Source organism: Phyllostomus discolor, chromosome 2 (genome assembly GCF_004126475.2).
Source record: "Phyllostomus discolor isolate MPI-MPIP mPhyDis1 chromosome 2, mPhyDis1.pri.v3, whole genome shotgun sequence".
NCBI lineage: Eukaryota > Metazoa > Chordata > Mammalia > Chiroptera > Phyllostomidae > Phyllostomus > Phyllostomus discolor.
The window spans coordinates 79,114,035-79,134,363 of NC_040904.2; the positions used below are offsets into that span (position 1 = coordinate 79,114,035).

General features: G+C 37.6%; 1 protein-coding gene across 4 annotated transcripts in view; it reads left to right on the forward strand.

The window, feature by feature from the left end:
* Window positions 1-20,329, forward strand: part of EPHA6 (EPH receptor A6) — a 920,707-nt gene that overhangs the window by 891,386 nt on the left and 8,992 nt on the right. For 3 of the 4 annotated variants that reach the window (XM_036017966.1, XM_028504400.2, XM_036017965.1), the window contains 2 exons: window positions 12,717-12,910; window positions 15,283-15,354. In XM_036017966.1, the coding sequence (XP_035873859.1) occupies window positions 12,717-12,910; window positions 15,283-15,354 (266 nt within the window). The remainder of the gene's footprint in view (window positions 1-12,716; window positions 12,911-15,282; window positions 15,355-20,329) is intronic. The other variant, XM_028504401.2, reaches the window with a different exon arrangement.

Consider the following 20,329-nt stretch of genomic DNA (forward strand, 5'->3'; position numbering starts at 1 on the left):
TCATTGTGGTTTTAATCTGCATCTCTCTGATGGCTAGCGATATTGAGCATCGCTTCATGTGTCTTTGGATTTTCTGTATGTCCTCCTTGGAGAAGTGTCTGTTCAAGTCCTTTGCCCACTTTTTAATTGGGTTACTTGTCTTCTTAGAGTGGAGTCGTGTAAGTTCTTTATATATTTTGGAGATTAAACCCTTGTCTGAGGTATCATTGGCAAATATGTTTTCCCATACAGTTGGTTCTCTTTTTATTTTGATACTGTTTTCCTTAGCTGTGCAAAAGCTTTTAATTTTGATGAGGTCCCATTTGTTTATTCTTTCCTTTATGTCCCTTGCTCTAGGAGACAAGTCAGTAAAAAAGTTTCTGCGTGAAATATCTGAGATTTTCCTACCTACGTTCTCTTCTAGGACTTTAATGGTGTCACGCTTTATATTTAAGTCTTTTATCCACCTTGAATCTATTTTTGTATAAGGTGTAAGTTGGTGCTCGAGTTTCATTTTTTTGCACGTAGCTGTCCAGTTCTCCCAACACCATTTGTTGAAGAGGCTATTTTTATTCCATTTTATGTTGCTGCTTCCTTTGTCAAATATTAATTGACCGTAGAGGCTTGGGTTTATTTCTGGGCTCTCTGTTCTGTTCCATTGGTCTATGTGCCTGTTTTTATGCCAGTACCAGGCTGTTTTGATTACAGTGGCCTTGTAGTATAGTTTAGTGTCAGGTATTGTGATTCCTCCTACTTTACTCTTCTTTCTCAAAATTGCAGCAGCTATTCGGGGTCGTTTATGGTTCCATATAAATTGTTGAAGTGTTTGTTCTATGTCTGTGAAATATGCCATTGGTACTTTAATAGGTATTGCATTGAATGTGTAAATTGCTTTTGGTAGTATGGACATTTTAATGATATTAATTCTTCCAATCCATGAACACGGTATATGTTTCCATTTGTGTGTGTCTTCCTTGATTTCTCTCCTCAGTGTTATGTAATTTTCTGAATACAGGTCTTTTACCTCTTTGGTTAGGTTTATTCCTAGGTATTTTATTTTCCTTTTTGCTATTTCAAATGGGATTTTTTTCTTGATTTCTGCTTCTGCTGTTTCATTGTTGGTATACAGAAATGCCTTTGATTTCTGGATATTGACTTTGTATCCCGCTGTTTTACCAAATTCATTTATTAGGTCAAGCAGTTTTTTGGTGGAGTCTATAGGATTTTCTGTGTACACTATCATGTCATCTGCAAACAGTGACAGTTTTGTTTCCTCCTTTCCGATTTGGATTCCTTTTATTTCTTTTTCTTGTCTGATTGCTGTGGCTAGAACTTCCAGTACTATATTGAATAGAAGTGGTGAAAGTGGACATCCTTGTCTTGTTCCTGTTCTTAGTGGAAAAGATTTTAATTTTTGCCCATTGAGTATAATGTTGGCTGTAGGTTTCTCATATATGGCCTTTATTATGTTGAGGAATGCTCCCTCTATTCCCACTTTACTGAGTGTTTGTATCATAAATGGGTGCTGTACCTTATCAAATGCTTTTTCTGCATCTATTGATATGATCATGTGGTTTTTGTCTTTGCTTTTGTTTATGTGATGTATTACATTTACTGATTTGCGTATATTGTACCATCCTTGCATACCTGGAATGAATCCCACTTGGTCATGGTGTATGATCTTCTTAATGTACTGTTGGATGCGGTTTGCCAGTATCTTGTTGAGGATTTTAGCGTCAATGTTCATCAGCGATATTGGCCTGTAGTTTTCTTTCTTTGTTGTGTCTTTATCTGGTTTTGGAATTAAGATGATGTTGGCCTATAAAAAGAGTTTGGGAGTCTTCCATCTTTTTGGATTTTTTGAAATAGTCTGTGAAGGATAGGTGTTAGTTCTTCCTTAAATGCTTTGTAGAATTCTCCTGTGAAACCATCTGGTCCAGGGCTTTTGTGTGTTGGGAGTTTTGGGATTACTGCTTCAATTTCTTTTGCTGTTATTGGTTTGTTCAGGCTTTCTGCTTCCATTTTATTGAGTTTTGGAAGGTTATATTTTTCTAGAAATTTGTCCATTTCATCTAGGTTTTCAAATTTCTTGGCATACAGCTCTTTGTAGTAATTTGTTACAATCCTTTGTATTTCTGTGGTATCTGTTGTAATCTCTCCTCTTTCATTTCTGATTGTGTTTATTTGGGTCTTCTCTCTTTTTTTCTTGATGAGTCTGCTTAAAGGCTTGTCGATTTTGTTTATCTTTTCAAAGAACCAACTCTTGGATTCATTGATCTTTAGAATTGTGCTTTTAGTCTCTATGTCATTTAATTCTGCTCTGATCTTGGTTATTTCCTTCCTTCTGCTTGCTCTGGGCTGTCTTTGTTGTTGTTCCTCGAGTTCTTGTAGACGTAGGGTTAGGTTGTTTGTTTGAAATGTTTCTAACTTTTTTAGGTGGGCCTGTATCACTATGATCTTCCCTCTCAGGACTGCCTTGGCTGTGTCCCATAAGTTTTGGGTTGTTGTGAGTTCGTTTTCATTTGTATCCAAAAACCGTTTGATTTCTTCCCTAATATCATTCTTGACCCATTCATTGTTTAATAGCATGCTGTTTAATCTCCATGAATTTGAGTGTTTTGGGTTTTTTTCCTTGTGGTTGGTTTCTAGTTTCAGTCCCTTGTGATCCGAGAAATTGCTTGGTATGATTTCAATTTTTTTTGAAATTGTTGAGGCTTGTTTTGTGTCCTATCATGTGGTCAATCTTTGAAAATGTTCCATGTACATTTGAAAAAATGTGTATTTAGCTTCTTTGGGGTGGAGGGTTCTGTAAATATCAGTAAAGCCCAGTTCGTCTAGGGTATTGTTCAATGCCACAATATCTTTGTTGATGTTTTGTTTGGAAGATCTGTCCATTTTTGATAGAGGGGTGTTAAAATCCCCCACAATAATTGTGTTGCTGTCCATATCTTTCTTGAAGTCCTCTAAGATTTTCTTTATGTATTTAGGTGCTCCTATGTTGGGTGCATATATATTTACTATGTTTATGTCTTCTTGGTGAATTCTTCCCTTATTATGAAATGACCTTCTGGGTCTCTCTTTATGGATCTTCTTTGGAAGTCTATTTTGTCAGATATGAGTATTGCTACCCTGGCTTTTTTCTCCTGTCCATTTGCTTGGAAAATTTGTTTCCAGCCCTTCACTTTCAACCTGTGCAGATCTTTTATCCTGAGGTGGGTCTCTTGTAGACAGCATATGTGTGGGTCATGTTTTCTTATCCAATCAGCTATTCTATGTCTTTTGATTGGAGCGTTTAGTCCATTTACATTTAAGGTTATTATTGATAGGTACTTATTCATTGCCTTTTATGTACGTGTGATCCTCTCTCACTCTCTCTTTTCCTTTCTTTCCTTAAAGCAGTCCCTTCAGCATCTCTTGCAGAGCTGGTTTAGTGGAGGTGTATTCTTTTAGACTTCTTTTGTCTGAGAAGCTTCTTATTTGGCCTTCTATCTTAATTGAGAGCCTTGCTGGGTAAAGTAGTCGTGGTTGCAGGCCTCTGGTTCTCATTACTTGGATTATTTCTTGCCATTCTCTTCTGGCTTGGAGTGTTTCCATTGAGAAGTCAGCTGTTAGCCTTATTGGGGCCCCCTTGTATGTTACTTCCTTCTTCTCCCTTGCTGCCTTTAAGATTCTCTCTTTGTCTTGAAATTTTGCCATTTTAATTATGATGTGTCTTGAGGTGGGCCTCCTTGGGTTCCTCTTGATTGGGACTCTCTGTGTTTCCTGTATTTGTGTGACTTTTTGTCTCATCAAATTAGGGAAGTTTTCCATCATCACTTGTTCAACTAGGTTTTCTATCCCTTGTTCTTCTTCTTCTCCTTCTGGTATCCCTATTATATGGATATTATTATGTTTCATATTGTCTTGCATTTCTCTTAATCCCTCTTCATTCTTTCTGAGCCTCTTTTCCCTTTCTTGCTCTTTCTGGGTGTTTTCTTCTATTTTGTCCTCTAGCTCGCTGATCCAATCTTCTGCTTCATCGATCCTGCTTTTCATTCCTTCTACTGTGTTCTTCATTTCAGAGATTGTATTCTTCATTTCCTCTTGGCCCTTGTTGAGAGTTTCTATTTCCTTTTTTATGCTGATGTAGTTTTCATTGAGTTCATTGTAGCTTCCCTATAGTTTCTCGTAGCTCGTTGTGAGCTCATTGAGCTTCCTGACAATCACTGCTTTGAATTCAATATCTGATAGTTGAATTGCCTCTGTTTCATTTAGCATTCTTTTTGAGGCTTCCTCCTTTCCTTTCATTTGGGGAGTATTTCTTTGTCTTCCCATTGTTTGTGAGACTCTTCTTGTTCACCTCAGCTTCTTATATTGATCTGTTCTGGCTCCCTGGGTTTATGATGTGAACTTCTTTAGTAGAGTAGCAGTGAGTTTCAGTGGTGCTGTTTCCTTGACCCCCCCAAGCTCGCTGGTCTTGGGCTGTTGTTTAAGTTGGCTTTGTGTTTGCCTTTGGGTTTTGATTGTTGTGGAGTCTTTCTTTGGTGGTTCCTTCCCGCCAGCTGGTTAAATGGGGGTCACTCTGTCCACCATCTTCTGTATTTTGTTGTGCTGGTGAGGGCAGGTTGTGTTGAAGCTGGTTCTTCTTGATGCAGCACTCCTCCTAGGATCCGTTCCCTGTTCTTTCGGTTCTGCCACAATCCTTGGTCCTCCGTTCTCAAAAATGCTGAAATATGTTGGTTGCTTGCCTTTCCACTCCAAAGATCGGTCAGGACTCTCTCCCCTGAGCAGAGGAAAGCCAAATCTGCTCCTTCCTACTCCGACGCCATCTTAGATCCTCTTTTAGTCTTTATGTCATTTGATTCTGCTCTGATCTTATTTCCTTACTTCTACTCACTCTGGGCTTTGTCTGTTGTTGTTCCTCTAGTTCTTGCAGATGTAGGGTTAGGTTGTTTATTTGAGGTTTTTCAGTTTTAGGGAGGCCTGTATTGCTATGAACTTCCTTCTCAGCATTGCCTTCACTGTGTCCCATAGGTTTTGGGTTGTTGTGAGTTCATTTTCATTTGTTTCCTGATACCTTTTTATTTCTTCCTTGATCTCATTGTTGACCCATTCATTGTTTAATAATGTGTTATTCAATCTCCATGTATTTGAATGTTTTTGAGTTTTTTCCTTGAGGTTAGTCTCTAGTTTCAATCTATTGTGACCTGAGCATGCGCTTGGTATGATTTCAATTTTCTTGAATTCGTTGAGGCTTGTTTTGTGTCCTACCAAGTGATCTGTTTACACTACCATGTGGAGTTTAAAATGTCCCATGTGCATTTGAAAAGAATGTGTATTTCACTTCTTTGGGGAAAGGCTCTGTATATGTCAATTAAGTCCATTTGATCTCTAGAGTGTCATTCTAGAGAGTCACCAAAATATCCATATTGATTCTTTGTTTGGAAGATCTACCTATTGTTGACAGAGAAGTATTAAAATCCCCTATGATAACTGTATTATTGTCTATCTTCCCTGAAGTCCTCCAAGATTTCCTTTATATATTTAAGTGCTCCTATGTTGAGTGCATACATGTTTACAAGGGTTATATCCTTCTGTTGGACTACTCCTTTAAGTATTATATAGTGACATTTTTGCTCCCTTTGTATGGCCTTTGTTTTGGAATCTATTGTCTGATATAAATATCACTACCCTAGCTTTCTTTTCATGTCCATTTGTTTGGAATATTTTTTTTATCCCTTCACTTTCAACCTGTGTAGATCTTTTGTTACAAGGTAGGTCTCTTGTAGACAGCATAGAAGTGGGTCATATTTTCTTATCCATTCAGCTACCCTGTGTCTTTTGATTAGAACATTTAGCCCATTTACATTTAAGGTTATTCTTGATAGGTACTTATTAATTGCCATTTTTTCCATACTTCTCTCTCTCTCTCTCTCTCTCTCTCTCTCTCTCTCTCTCTCTCCCTCCCCTCCCCCTTCTTCCCTCCCTCTCTCTCTCTTTCTCTTCTCCTCCCTCTCCCTCTCCCTCCCCCTTTTAATAGCAGTCCCTTTAGCTTCTCTTGTAATGTGGCTTTGTGGAAATGTGCTCTTTTAGCCTTCTTTTGTCTTGGAAGTTCTTTATTTCACCTACTATTTTAAGTGAGAGCCTTGCTGGATAGAGTAGTCTTGGTTGTAGGTCCTTGCTTTTCATTACCTGGAATATTTCATGTCAATCCCTTCTGGCTTGTAGTGTTTCTGTTGAGAAATCAGCTGCTAGCCTTATTGGAGGTCCCTTGTATGTTACTAGCTGTTTTTCCCTTGCTGCCTTTAAGATTCACTGTTTATCTTTAAAATTTGCCATTTTAATTATGACATCTCTTGGAATACCCCTCTTTGCATTCATCTTGGTTAGCAGTTCTCCATGCTTCCTGAACCTTGCATGATTTTCCCCTAAGAAAGTTTTCTGTCATTATTTTTTCAACAGTTTCTTTCCCTTTCTCTTTTCTTTCTTCTTCTCATATTCTTATGGTACAAATGTTATGTTTCATGTTTCCTGAAGCTCCCTTAAAGTATCCTCATTCCTTTTGACTCTTTTTTTGTTTTGTTGCTCTAACTGGGTATTTCTTTCTAATTTGTCTTCCAGCCTGCTGATTCAGTCCTCTGCTTCATCCAGCCTGCTTTTAATTCTTTCTAGTGTATTTTTCATTTCAGAAATTATATTCTTCATTTCTTCCTGGTGCTCAACTCTTGCCCATCCAATTCCCAGATGACTGCCCTTGTAGCAGACAGCCCCAAACTCTCCATCATGCACAGCCTCTGGCCTGCTAACAGCACTGGGCTGCAGTCAAGAAATCCCCTTTCTGATCTCTCTGCCCAGCTGTACTCAGTGAGAGAAAACTGTGCTTTCACTCTTTTCCCTTTGCTGCCAAGGCACGGACCCTGCCCAGCATGCTTCAGCTCCCCTTTTAAAAAAGTCTTTCTGGGCACACCCACTGCAGTACTAAGTCACTGTCCAATTTTCCACACATATCACCTCTCCAAAAAGCCAAAAGTCTCTCACAGTCACAGCTGGCCACAGCCTGCTTTTGCCCAACCCAAGTGCAGATAGAATCCATCTCTCTCTCTCTCTCTCTCTCTCTCTCTCTCGCACTCTCCTGTTTGGCATTTCCCACTGTAGCTATAGGTGTGCTACTCACTGTGTGTATGTAGCCTGGATCTCCCCAATTTTATGTATCTAAGCCACTCCTAGCCCGAGTCTCAGGGTTCTCTGCCCTGGGTTAGGAAAAGAGCCACAAAGCTATGATTTTTGACTAGGCTCTCTGTGGCTGCAGGTGCCGCACATAGGGTATTTCTCCTCCACCTATAAAATCTCCTTACTGCCTGTTGTGAAGTATTTTCCATACTTCTTAGTTTCCAAACATCATATCAGCTAATATTCCATTGAATGTTCAGTTTATTTGTTGGAAGGTCCACCAAGTATTAGAGTTGGGCCAAGAGCAAGTGGACTCAGCTTCTACCTACTTGGTTGCCATCTTCTCTTCAGAGTCTCAATAACATTTATTAATGTGTCAAGCACCATACTAAATGATGAAAATGCAAATTATAGAGAAATAACCCCTGTTTTCAAGTATATGAAGCCTTAAAAGAAAGGCAGATGAAAAATTACAATAGAATGTAATATATGCAGTAATAGAAATGTGTACAAAATTCAGAAGCATTCAGAAAAGAATCTGTTCAGCCAGAGATTACAGTTTGCAAACTATAAATGTATTTTTCTATTTAGCCAGAATATTTAACTTAAGATCCAAATAAAAACACTGAAGTCTTTCCCTAGATGGTTTGGTTCAGTGGATTGAGTGCCAACCTGCAAAACAAAGGATAGCCGGTTCAGTTCCCAGTCAGGGCACATGCCTGGATTACAGGCCAGGTCTCCAGCAGGGGGCTCAGAAGAGGAATCCATACATTGATGTTTCTCTCCCCCTTCCCCTCTCTCTAAAAGTGAATAAATAAAATCTTAAAAACAAACTAAAGTCTTATTAGTAGATGCTATGACAAAAAATAGCATGATAATCACTCCTGAAATTATGTAAGTTGATATAAAATTGCAGAGGAAGGTATTATATCATGAAACTAAAAAGCATTTCTGCAGAATGGCCAGAGGAAAATTTTAGAAGCTAAAAGGGATTTTAGATGCTAAAAGGAATTTAGAAGTTCAAATTCCATGTCTGCCACCTATATCGTGTAAATTTAGGCAATTGTCCTAACCACTCTATGTTGGAATTTTTTTGTTTAAGAATGGAGACAGTTGTACTTGAACAATAAATAAATAAATAAATAAATAAATAAAATAACTACCATATTGAATTATTTTAAGCAGTAAATAAAAATATGCAAAGCACCTAGCACATGATAGATACTCAATAAAGACAGCTATTTTCTTAGAATATAACCTCACTTGTCATCTATTTTATTCTAAGCACATATAATTAGATAACTCTGGTAAATCTACTAGAGAGCTATTCTACAGTGGGATTTTAAAGTCTTTCTGTAATGGAATTCTATCCTATTTTTCCTAGAACTTTAGAAACTGTCCACTGTTGTTTTGATGTATTACAAGCATTTTACATACATTCTGTGGTACTAAAATATGTTGTAAAATGTCTTACACCCAAGCCTAGTTGGTAGCAAAAGTAGTCAGAAGACAGATAAGAAAAAATCCTTTTCTTAATGGAATAGAAAATGAATAGAAAAAATGCTAGTATCCTGGTAGATTAATGTGTTCTGGTCACAAAGACACTGATAAGATTATGAGAAATTCCCTATTAGCAAAAAAATAAATAAAAAATAAAAACTACTAAAGCTTTGGAGTTAAGAGGTTCCTGAAGGCATTTTACAGGTCCTATTTGCAAACTGCCTCTAGTATAAATTATGTATATTTTAAAGCCATGTCAAATAGCATCAATTTTTAAAGAAATTAAAATGTGTTTTTTAAATTACAGAACACATGTACATGGTGCTACAATAAAGGATGTTCTTCTGTTAGCAATATTAATACTTGTATTTTTATTTTTTAATTATATTTCATTGGTTATGTTATTAGAGTTGTCTTGATTTTCTCCCTTTGCCCCCCTTCACCCATCACCCCTCACTCCCTCAGGCAATCCCCACTATTGTTCATGTCCATGGGTTATACATATAAGTTCTTTAGCTGCTCCATATCCTATATTGTACTTTACATCCCATGGCTATTCTGTAACTACCTATTTATACTTCTTAGCCCCCTCACCTCTTCACTTATTCCCACACAACCACCTTCCCATCTGGCAACCATTAAAATGCTCTCCGTATCCATGATTTTGTCTCTGTTCTTCTTCTTTGCTTACTTTGTTTTTTTAGATTCAATTGTTACTAGATTTGTATTTTTTTGCCATTTTATTGTTCACAATGTTGATCTTCTTTTTTGAAATAAGTCCCTTGAATATTTTATATAATAATGGTTCAATGATGATGAAATCCTTTAGTTTTCTCTTGTCTGGGAAGCTCTTTATCTGCCTTTCAATTCTAAATGATAGCTTTTCTAGGTAGAGAAATCTCAGCTGTAGGTCCCTGATTTTCATGACTTTGAATATTTCTTGCCAATCCCTTCTAGCCTGCAAAGCTTCTTTAGAGAAATTATATTCTCTTGCTGCTTTTAAGGTTATAGAATCTTAACTTTTAACCTTTGGCATTTTAGTTATGATTTCTTAGAGTGAGCCTCTTTACATCCATCTTGTTTGGAAATCTCTGTGCTTCCTGGACTTACATGTTTATTCCCTTCACCAAATTAGGAAATTTTTCTTTCATTATTTTTTCAAATAGATTTCCAATTTCTTGCTCTTTCTATCTCCTTCTGGCACCCATATGATGCAAATGTTGGATCTCTTGAAGTTGTCCCAGAGGCTGCTTATACTTTCCTCATTTCTTTGGATTCTTTTTTCTTCTTGTTCTGATTGTTTTTTGTTTTGTTTTGTTTTGTTTTGTTTGCTTCCTTATGGTCCAAAACATTGATTTGATTCTTGGCTTCATACACTCTACTATTGATATTCTGTAAATTGTTCTATATTTCAATTAGAGAATCCTTCATTTCTGACTGGATATTTTTTATGCTACCGAGGTCCTCACTAAGTTCCTTGAGCATCCTTACAGCCAGTATTTTGAACTCTGCAACTGATAGATTGCTCAACTCCATTTTGGTTAAGTTCTTTTCCTGGAGTTTTGATCTGTTCTTTCATTTGGGCCATATTTCTTTGTATCTTTACTTTGGCAGCCTCCCTGTGTTTGTTTCTACTATGTGAAGCTGCTTTGACCTCATGCCTTGGTAGTGTGGCTAACATAGTAGGTGTCCTGTAGGGTCCAATGACACAACCTCCCCTATCACTCAAGCTGAGTGCTCAAGGTATACCCTTCATGTGGGCTGAGTACATCCTCCTCTTGTAGTTGAGCCTTGGTTGCTGTTGGCAGATCAATGGGAGGGATTTACCCAGGCCAGTCAGCTGCAAGGATTGGCTATGACCACTTACCACCAACCTCCACCCTCCGTGGAACATCAGCTGTGCAGGGGCAATGTGGTGGTGCTCTGACATAGTCTGTAACTGTCCACTGGGTGCATTGGCCCTGGAGATTCCCAGTGGTGTATGCCCAGGTCAGCCCCTGTCTGTACCAGTACCACCCTTCCTGAGCTATAAAGCAATGAGATAGCTTCTACTTGTATTGGGCTTAGAGATTCCCACTCAAAGCCAAGCTGTGAGTCTAGATTGGCTGCTGCTAGTGGTAGGACTGGGGCTTTCTGAATCCAGCTCTTATTTGTTTGAGGGGATTTAGGAAGTTGTGAAGCATGATCCAAGACCAACAATTCATACAGAAAAGCAGCTTGAGTGGGCCCATAAGTTGGGTGGGGTAGAGTCTCTGAGGATCTCCGAGGCAGGTCAGTGTTAGCCAGGTCAATGGAGTCTCAGATACAGCACCAGCTTGCCAGCTCTGTGGGGGAGGTATTAGAAAAGGGACAATGTCTTCTGTTTTCCTTGATGCCAGACACTTTAGTTTCTCCCTGTATGCCACTGAGAGCTGCCTTTCAAGCTGTTGCCCCACTGCTGGAGATCAGAGGAAGTGAGCCTGAGTGGGCGAGTCCATGTGTGGGTTCTTTACAGGGAATTGCTTGGAGCTCCAGCTGTTTCTTCCACCAACTCAATCCTTGTTGGTTTTTGCAGCCAGAAGTTGTAGGGCTTATCTTCCTGGCACTGGAACCCTGGGACAGGGGGCCTGGTGTGGGGCTGGAACTCTTTGCTCTTGAGATATCCCTCCTGAATTTTTATCCACTATATGTGCATGAGGGACCAGCCTCTTCCACATCTGCGCTCCTCCTATCAGCCTGGATGGATGTGGTTTCTTTAATTCCATAGTTGTCAGACTTCCATTCAACTGGATTTCTAAGATTCTGAGTGATGCTTGTTCTATATTTTAGTTGTAATTTTGATGTGGCTGTGCAAAGATATGAGCCAGGCCTGCCTACACTGCCATCTTAACCAGAAGTCCAGCATTTTCATATTTCTGTTGTTGACAGGGGACAAGGGTGAGGTTGTACTGTGTTTGTTTGTCTTTAAATATTTGCTTCTCCTCCATTTTCCCACCTCAAAAATGGGGAAAAAAAATTTCCTTTGCCTTTCTAAGAGATAATATAAAAATAAAGGCTTATATGAATACTTTTGAACATGTTATGAAAAATAAGTTATATAAATACAGGGTTAATTTAATTGCATTGTTAAGAAATTCCCAGATGGATCACATATTAAGCAAATAAATAACTTGCCTTATCACAAACGTGATTCCCTAAGTACATAAAGAAAAAAGAAAAAAGCCATCATCATCTTCTTGTCCTTAACTTTGGCTTCTTATAAAGAGTTCTTTCTCTAGAGCTGCACTGTATCATAGAGTAGCCACTAACCACATGTGCCTATTTAAATTTTAATTAAAACTTACTGAACCTAAAAATTCAGTCCCTTGGGCCTACTAACCACATTTCAGGTGCCCCATGGTTGCTAGGACGTTGGCCAGAGAAAACATTTCCATCATCACAGAAAGTTCTATTGGAGAGTGTTGGCCCAGAGGATGCTCATGCTAAACACCTGGTGCTTTGTGGCCTTCAACTAGGCATTAATAACATTTCAAAGATTAAATTATCTTAAAAGTCATGAGAGGGTTTATAATCATGAATCAGACTATGGGAAAGGCAGAAGTAAGGAATAAGAATTCAATAGGTAATGAAGAAGAAAGAAGAAATCATAACTAGAAAAAGAATACACAGTGACTTATTGTAAAAGGATAAACAATTATTTAGGAATTCAGTGCTTCAGCAGAACTACATTTTTCTTAAAATATTTGTCACACATGGTTTGCTCTGAATGCTGATTTTCTAATGTCCTAATTGGGTTTTGAGATGTTCCAGCTAAATCATACAAACACTATTGCTCGGTATTGTGATGAAACTTAACCTGCCTTCTGTATACTACATGTTTAAAACATATATTTTCCTCTCAGGGACATCAGAAGGTACTATGGAGATATTTGCAATTTTTGCTCACAACTTTTGTATATATCCTTGTCTGGACCATTTGAATTCACAAGTAGTGTTCATGCTTACCAATATTTTAGCTTCTATTTCCTGCATAAAAAGAAATCATAACTTAGCATATGTGTTCTATGTCCCCCAAAATAAGAAAATAACCTTTGTGTGCTTGCATTTAGGTCATTCTGTCCATTGAAGAAGGTTACAGACTTCCGGCTCCCATGGGCTGTCCAGCGTCTCTACATCAGCTGATGCTCCATTGCTGGCAGAAAGAGAGAAATCACAGACCAAAATTTACTGACATCGTCAGCTTCCTTGACAAACTGATCCGCAATCCCAGTGCCCTTCACACTCTGGTGGAGGACATCCTTGTGTAAGATGCATAAAGTTGATTTTCCCCCTTGACAATCATAATTTCTTTCAGACTGTAGACAGGACTAACAGATAGGAGAAAGTTTGCCTTGATAACCACCTAGTTGTCAACCTTTTAGAAAATTGTATATAAACTATATTTTATTTAACAGCTGAAAAAGCAATTTATTAATATTTTAGAAAAAAACGATTTTTTCTACAAGAAAACAGGTTCCTCTTTTCTTTTCTCCATGTGTAATCTTTCTGAATTTCTTTATGCTTTTCTTGTGTGGGTCTTTGGTATTTACATATCCTTTATTTACTGATTCTTCTTTACTTTTATAAGTAGAATATGTGCATGCCTGCAGCCCCTTTAATTTTCTTGTCCATTTTATATATGTTCTGTCCCTCTATTTTAAATGGCAGACAAGATGGGCAATTTGTGAATCAGCCAGGAACAAGGATGTTTCCTGCTGATATGATCACACCCAGCTATTGTTCCTTTCGAAACCTAAAACCAGAGAAAGACAGATGACAAGATAATGAAGGCACTCACACACCATTTTATAAGGCAGTAGAGTTGAGATCTACTCACCTCTCTTTGAAAAGCAATTATAAGAAGGGGAGAGTAGAAGAAAAAAACTACCTTCTGTGTCTGAAATTATTACATTTAAAATATATTAAGTTGAAAATATCTTTATTTAGGCCAAATTGGACTTAAAAATAACTCACCTTCCTGACTCAGGGGGTAGCCAACAGGATATTTAACTTTAGGCCACAGGTTCAAATCAGTACAGGTTTTTAGTGACAATAAGGCCAAAAGCTCTTCTAGGACTGCTTGAAACAAGCCTTAGCTTACAGCAGAGTATATCAGAGTTCACCTCTAAATCAGTAATTGGCAGCCTTAGTAAAGTGAAGCCAAGCATGAAATAGCCAGAGATTAAACTATTACTCTAGCTCATCTTCCCTGAAGCAGTCCAGCACAGGAAGCTGTAAAGTGGGGGTGGGACAGGAGGATGGAAGACCCTCTGGATTTTAAAAGCCATGGCAGCCATTGAAGATTTTTAAGCAGGATAATGGAATGGCCACGTTTGTGTTCTTGAAATATCACTCTAGGGTTGATATAGACTGGGAGCAAAAAACAAGAGACTGGAAACAAAGACAATTATATATTTGCAGCAATACAAGCTAGAAAAAAATCAGGGCCTGCTTACACAATGGGAATAAGGTTAGGGTCACGAGATTTTAAAAAAGGATTTGTTATATTAGGCAAGGGAAATGAATGTATCTTGGTCATTGATATGGAGGGAGGAGGAGAGAAAAGAATCAAGTACATTTGTCAAGTTTCTTTCTTAGACAAGCTGGTTGATGATATTACCACTAAAGGAGACAGGAAGAAGGACAAATTTTTGGAATAGAAATGACACCATTTTGAGCATGCTGACTTAAAGATGCCTGTGGTACCTATATGTAAAGATGTCCTACAGGCAGTTATATTTGTAGGCTGAACCTCAGGTGAAAATATCTGGGCTAGAGATGTAAATTTGAAGATCATCAGCATACAGACTGTACCTGAACTTTTAAGTATAGTTAAGACAACCCATAGAGAGTATAAAGAATGCAAATTAGCCCTGACCATTGTGGCTCAGGTGGTTGGGCATTGTCCTGCAAAGCAAAAGGCTGATTCAATTCCTAGTAGGGGCACATACCTTGGTTGCACGTTCAGTCTAACCAATCGATGTTTCTCATCCTCTTTTTCTCCCTCCCTCCCCTTCTCTCTGAAAATAAATCAATACAATATTTTTTTTAAAAAAAAAAGAAGAATGCAAATTAACAGAGGAAAAGAATACAACCTTCTGGAATACAAAGATGCAAGAAATAAACTAAAGGATAGTACCAAGGTACACTGAGAAAAAAGAGCCAGACAGGTAATGAGGAAAACAGGGAAGGAGTGGTATCATAGAAATCAAAAAGGGGAAGAGATTCAAGGAATGTGATTTCCAAGGCCCCACAAAGCTTCAGGAAAATAAAAAGTGAAGTATACCCATTGAATTTAGTAACAAGGTGCTCAAGTGTACACACGCAACCTTTGCAAGAGAATTTTCAATAAAGTTAAGACAGATTACAATGAAGGAGTGAATATGAGGTCAGAGAGAAAAGCAATACAAAGTACTGTTTTTCCAAGAAATCTGTCTCTGAAGAGGAAAAGAAGTATTTAGAAATGATGTTTCTTAGCTTTTGCCTTTATATGTTTTATGGAAGAGTCAGGCACACTTTAACATTGAGGAGAAAGAGCTGGTGGAAAGGGCTCATGGAGCAAGTCTACATTAATGAAAAAAACATCAGCACCTATAAACTAAAATCATTCATTCTGGGCTTCTTGTTGTGGTATAGGGTCAACGGACCCCACAGCCAGTGCCCATCAGCAGAGCTCCCTAACTGTTCTATGGCTGTGCAAGCAGGCAGGTAAGAGCCTTCTTTTTTGAAGAAAAGCAGATAAACCTATTTCTTCCCTGCCTTATCAAGATTATGAATGTTCATCACATTTGGAAAATACTGATGAGGAATCTGAGATGAGAAAATACCAAAAGTCAACATGATCATAAGGTAAAGTCAAGCTGAGGGCTCATGCCTGAGGGCCAGAGGTTTAGGTTTCATGGGGTGTGCAGTAACCAGTGCCCAGGTTAGTGTGTGGCAGGCTCTGTGAGGTGCTGCCCACAGGGCCAGAACTTGGTGCTTTATATACACTTGGCAGTTTGAGTCAACCCTCAAGTCTCATCTCTAGAGAACCAAATGGAAGTTTTTGTGACTGATTTTCTTTGTTTCTGACAAAGGCCTGTGCACTACTGCTTTTTCCCCTAACATACTTTTGTTTGAGAAACAAAAGGAACTAGAGTTCAAAAGGTACTCAATATTATGTTAGAATGTTTATCAGCCTTCTTATCTTCAGAGTAACCTGAACGGTTCCCCTGTCTAGCCCCTCACCCTATCCCCGATCCCAAAGCACTGAGACAGTTTAGTGAGAAAAGACATGGGAAATTAAAGGACAGTAATGTCAGCTAAAGAATACCTGGTTTGTTTTATGCTTAAAAATTGTGACAGTGCCCCTCCATCCCCCAAATCTCAAAGCCCAGCATTTGTCCCAGAGTGATACTGGATTAAGGAAATGTGACAGGGTGTAGAATTGCAGCCTTTCCTCCCATACAGCTCTCAGACTGGAAGAGGAGTCTGAGTGTATAACCCATAGTGACTCTTATTTAAACTCTCCTACACTTGCCTTCTTTCTACTATCCCCATGTTCCCAGGGTTCTTGCACACTTTTACACTGACATAATTCTCTCAGCCACTAGGTCTCCATGGTTTTTGTTTTACTCTAATTGCTTTTTCTCAAGGATTCACCTGAGAAGCTTTTATCCTTTCTCTTGACAGGGTAGTAAGAGGGGAAGAGATGAAGGTAACAAAGGGGCACAAGGAAGGCTGAGAAACCCACAGCTTAATAATTTTATACTAACATTGGAAATTTCATAACCTTATGTCTGTAATATTTTCTTTCAAAAAACAGAACACCCAATAGAAATAATGTTGGTCAGAGAAAGCTTTCATTATTTGGATCAGTGTCTCCAAATAATGCTGATATTCTTGTGCCTAACACACTCTCACGGGAGCATTCAGAGTTCCGTGCAGTTCCCAACCTTCTTGCTTTCTCTCCTGTTCAAGAAGGTATGTGGACATATAAGTGAGCATAATGCCATTATACATACAATCTTAAATCAATTGATAGTGAAAAAGAATTTTACAAAAGTACCTTAATAATATAGGCAGTCATTCTTTAATAAGTGTGAATTTCAAAGTACTTTCACTTTAACTTATTCTACAGTGATGCCCTATAACCTTCCTTTCAAAGAATCATTTGTAGCTATCACATGGTGCACAGCCCATGGAAGAAAATGCACAGCTTGAGGTGAAGGCAATGCAGAGAATGGCAACAGGAATAGCTGCTGCCTGGCCATGGCAATTGAAACATCTCTTGTTCCCTCTCCCCTGACCCTGATGATCAGTTTTGTAGATACCCTCAACCTCAAGCCAAGCATACTTCCATAGACTCCAGGGTTACATCTGGGGTCCAGTAGTTTAATAGCACAAAGTGGATTGATGGTTATATGGGTGTTCTTTAACCCAGCCCTAATTCCCAGTCCCACCCACATTAATTCTTCTATCTATTGAAGCCCATCCCTCTTTCTCCACATACTGCAGCCTTCTGAGTGCACTATGCTGAAGTCAACTGGCCAGCCCTTTGGACAGTGCTGCGATGTAATAAGAAAATAACACTTTCCTACACCTCTGCTCCAGATCCCCAGAATGTCACTGTCAAAGAATTTTACAGATTATGGACTCCTTGACAACATCTGCTAAAGAAGGTGGAATCTAGGGATGGGTAGTGGTTGACTAGATGAACCAGTCTTTGATAGTCACTTGCCTCAAAAATCATGCTCTGCTCAGGCCAAGGCACTTAGTAATATTCTCACTACCCTTTGGACCATAGTTAAGGGTCTTATAATGTTTTAGCTTTTAGGAACTGAAACCACCACTTTTCTTAGTACTATATATAAATCTAGTTGAACTTTTAAGCACCTGGCTTCCAATAATGTGAATCACAAAGGTACAGAAAAACTCAAACCAATATCTTAATTTTGAGCCTCTACTTTAGAGAACTACGAGTTAACATTGTAAAAATAGATGGTATTGCCTCCCTCCACCCAGTTAATAAAGCACTTATAATGCTGTCTTCAGAGGGCAGTGACTTTCAAGAGTTTAACATAAATTTTCCCATTCATTTTGAAGAGATCTTGCTCAGTGCTGCCTATACTGTACATAATCAGCACTTGCTAAATTGTTATCTGTAGACACCAGCTCATGGAGAACTTGTTTTGTTTGACTTCTATAATGAACACTTTTAATGATGTTTTTTTAGACAGAGAAATAACTACTGGGCAAAATCCAGTGTTGAATTGAGGGATTAGCAAAGCTTTGTGGAAGGAAAACAGAACATTAACTATTAATCAGGAAGTGTAAAATTCCTACCTATTAGAAAATCTAAATTCAATTTACATGAATTGTTAGCACAAGATAATACATACTAATGTTAATTCCAATACTAATGTTGATACAGAATCTAATATACACTATCAGTGATAATTTTTACTGTTATTTTTTGAGAACCTACTATGTCCAGTCATTGTACTAGGCACTTCATCTGCTAGGTCATTTATTCCTCACTATTATTATCTCCATCCCTCCATTTCCTTATCTGAGAAGTTAACTTCCCAAGAGCACACAGCAAATAATTAGTAGATCAGGAATTTGAACAAGATTCACTAACTGCAAAACCCTGTTCTTTCCCCTACACAGTGCACAATCACACAAAAAAGCCAAGATTTTCCCAATACAGCACTGTTTCAAAAATGTGATTATAAGAAAGAGGTGCATTTTTACATTTCCAGATAGATTTTTCTCTGGACTAATCAAACTTCATAGATGGAGTATTTAGAATCCCAAGAAGAATTTGTAGTGGGACAAAACCTATTATTTTATGTTCCACTACAAATACAAAGATGTAGAGTATATGCTCTTAGTCTTGTGGGAGTAAGTAGCAAATGTATAGTCCCTATATTCTATCCCCTTAATATCCTCCTGTAATGCTCGGCCACTTGAAGAACATTACTTGAAAAAAGAAAGTAGAAACTATAATATAATAGAGAAATGAAAAAAATGGCAGCAACATAGTTCCAGAATTACATCCTCAGGCATTTTTGTAGATTGAATTTTTCCAGTGTTGGCAAAGTATGCTTTGGGTTCTTTTTTTCTTTATTATGGCAGACACTACTAATCATCACAACACTTTCCCACTGAGCCCAAATGCTGCCTCAGTATTCTTCTAAAGACCACATTTTGACAACCACTGCTAATGAATTGTAGTTGGCATGGAATATGAAATCTATTTCTTCACACAAATAGGCTTTCTTTGAGGTTCAGTAATCTATTACTCTAGCCATAGAGACCATGTGCTGGGTACTAAGAATTATGGGAAGTTTTTAAACAGTTATTTTTCCTGCTCTGCATCTATCTTTCCTAATGTTCAAATACACCTACAATTGTAAATTTTGCTTTGAATTTAATTTCTTCATACTTTTTACCAATTATTAGGCTTATTATGAGAATTAAATAATCATATCAATTTTAAAAACCTGATGACTTTCTGAAAATGCTTACCAAAATAATTCATGTTTCTAATTAACACTGTGGAAGTTCAGATATTGACCATCAGCATGAATTAGTCACAACATATATGGCATGGTTCTATGGATTTATAGCATTTTGAATAAAATTTTAAAAGAATATCAAAATTCTTTCATTAATTTAATTTGTGTTCAAGTTGACTGTTAGGCCTAATTGAAAAAATAACAAACTGTTTTTCATCCAATTAAATAAATTCTTCCTTCATAGTTTAGGTGGGTACTATGTATATTAGGAGATTATTTTACCAATTAACTAATATGAACTGTAGTCCCTGAGTCATGAGAAGAGAAACTCACATGAAAGCATTGATACTGAATAAGGTCAATGCTGATTTTGTGATGCTAGGTCCCATAACCCTGTGCTAGCTCACTCCACATGTAACTGCCTCTTCCTCCACTCTGAAACCTATAAAGACAGAGATAGCAAACATTTTCACAATACAAGAAACACGTTAAGTAAATAAATAGCATGTTCTTTAATAGGCTGACCATTACAACACCGATTACTCAATATGAATCAGCCATTCTGTCATGGACCAAACTTTTTTGTAAAGAATATTTAAGTCCAAATCATCATTTATTTAATGAATTCCTGTAATACTTTCAGCATTGTGCTGAGGCCTACAGAAAATAGAAAAATGTGAGATATGGCTCTTGCCATCAGAGACTTTTAACTTAACTCGTAAAGTATTTTTTTCCTTACTTATGGATTTTCCCCAAGGAAGTAATTCAACTGAAACAAAAAGATGCATGCTTTAAGACTGTATAATAATCTATAATAAAAGAATGTTGTTAGCAATCTAAGAGTCTAATTTCAGGGAATTAATAATTATTAAGCATTAACCTATAGAATATTATACACTCATTTGGATGGTAGTTATGAAAACTGTTGAAGCATGCAAAATATTTATAAATATTTGAAATAAAGGGAATAAAATATAATGGACTCTGTACAGTTCTGCTAACCGCATACAAATGAAGAGCTAGGAAAAAAGAAGCTATGTTAGAGTAGTAAGGGGAGAAAAGCCTTTAAGCATGTAATGAATGTGATGGTTTCCTATTAAAACAAGATTTTACCTTGTAACAGTCCTTCTCAAACACTACTTTCTTGAATCATTTTAGTAGGCCTATTACTATTATATTAC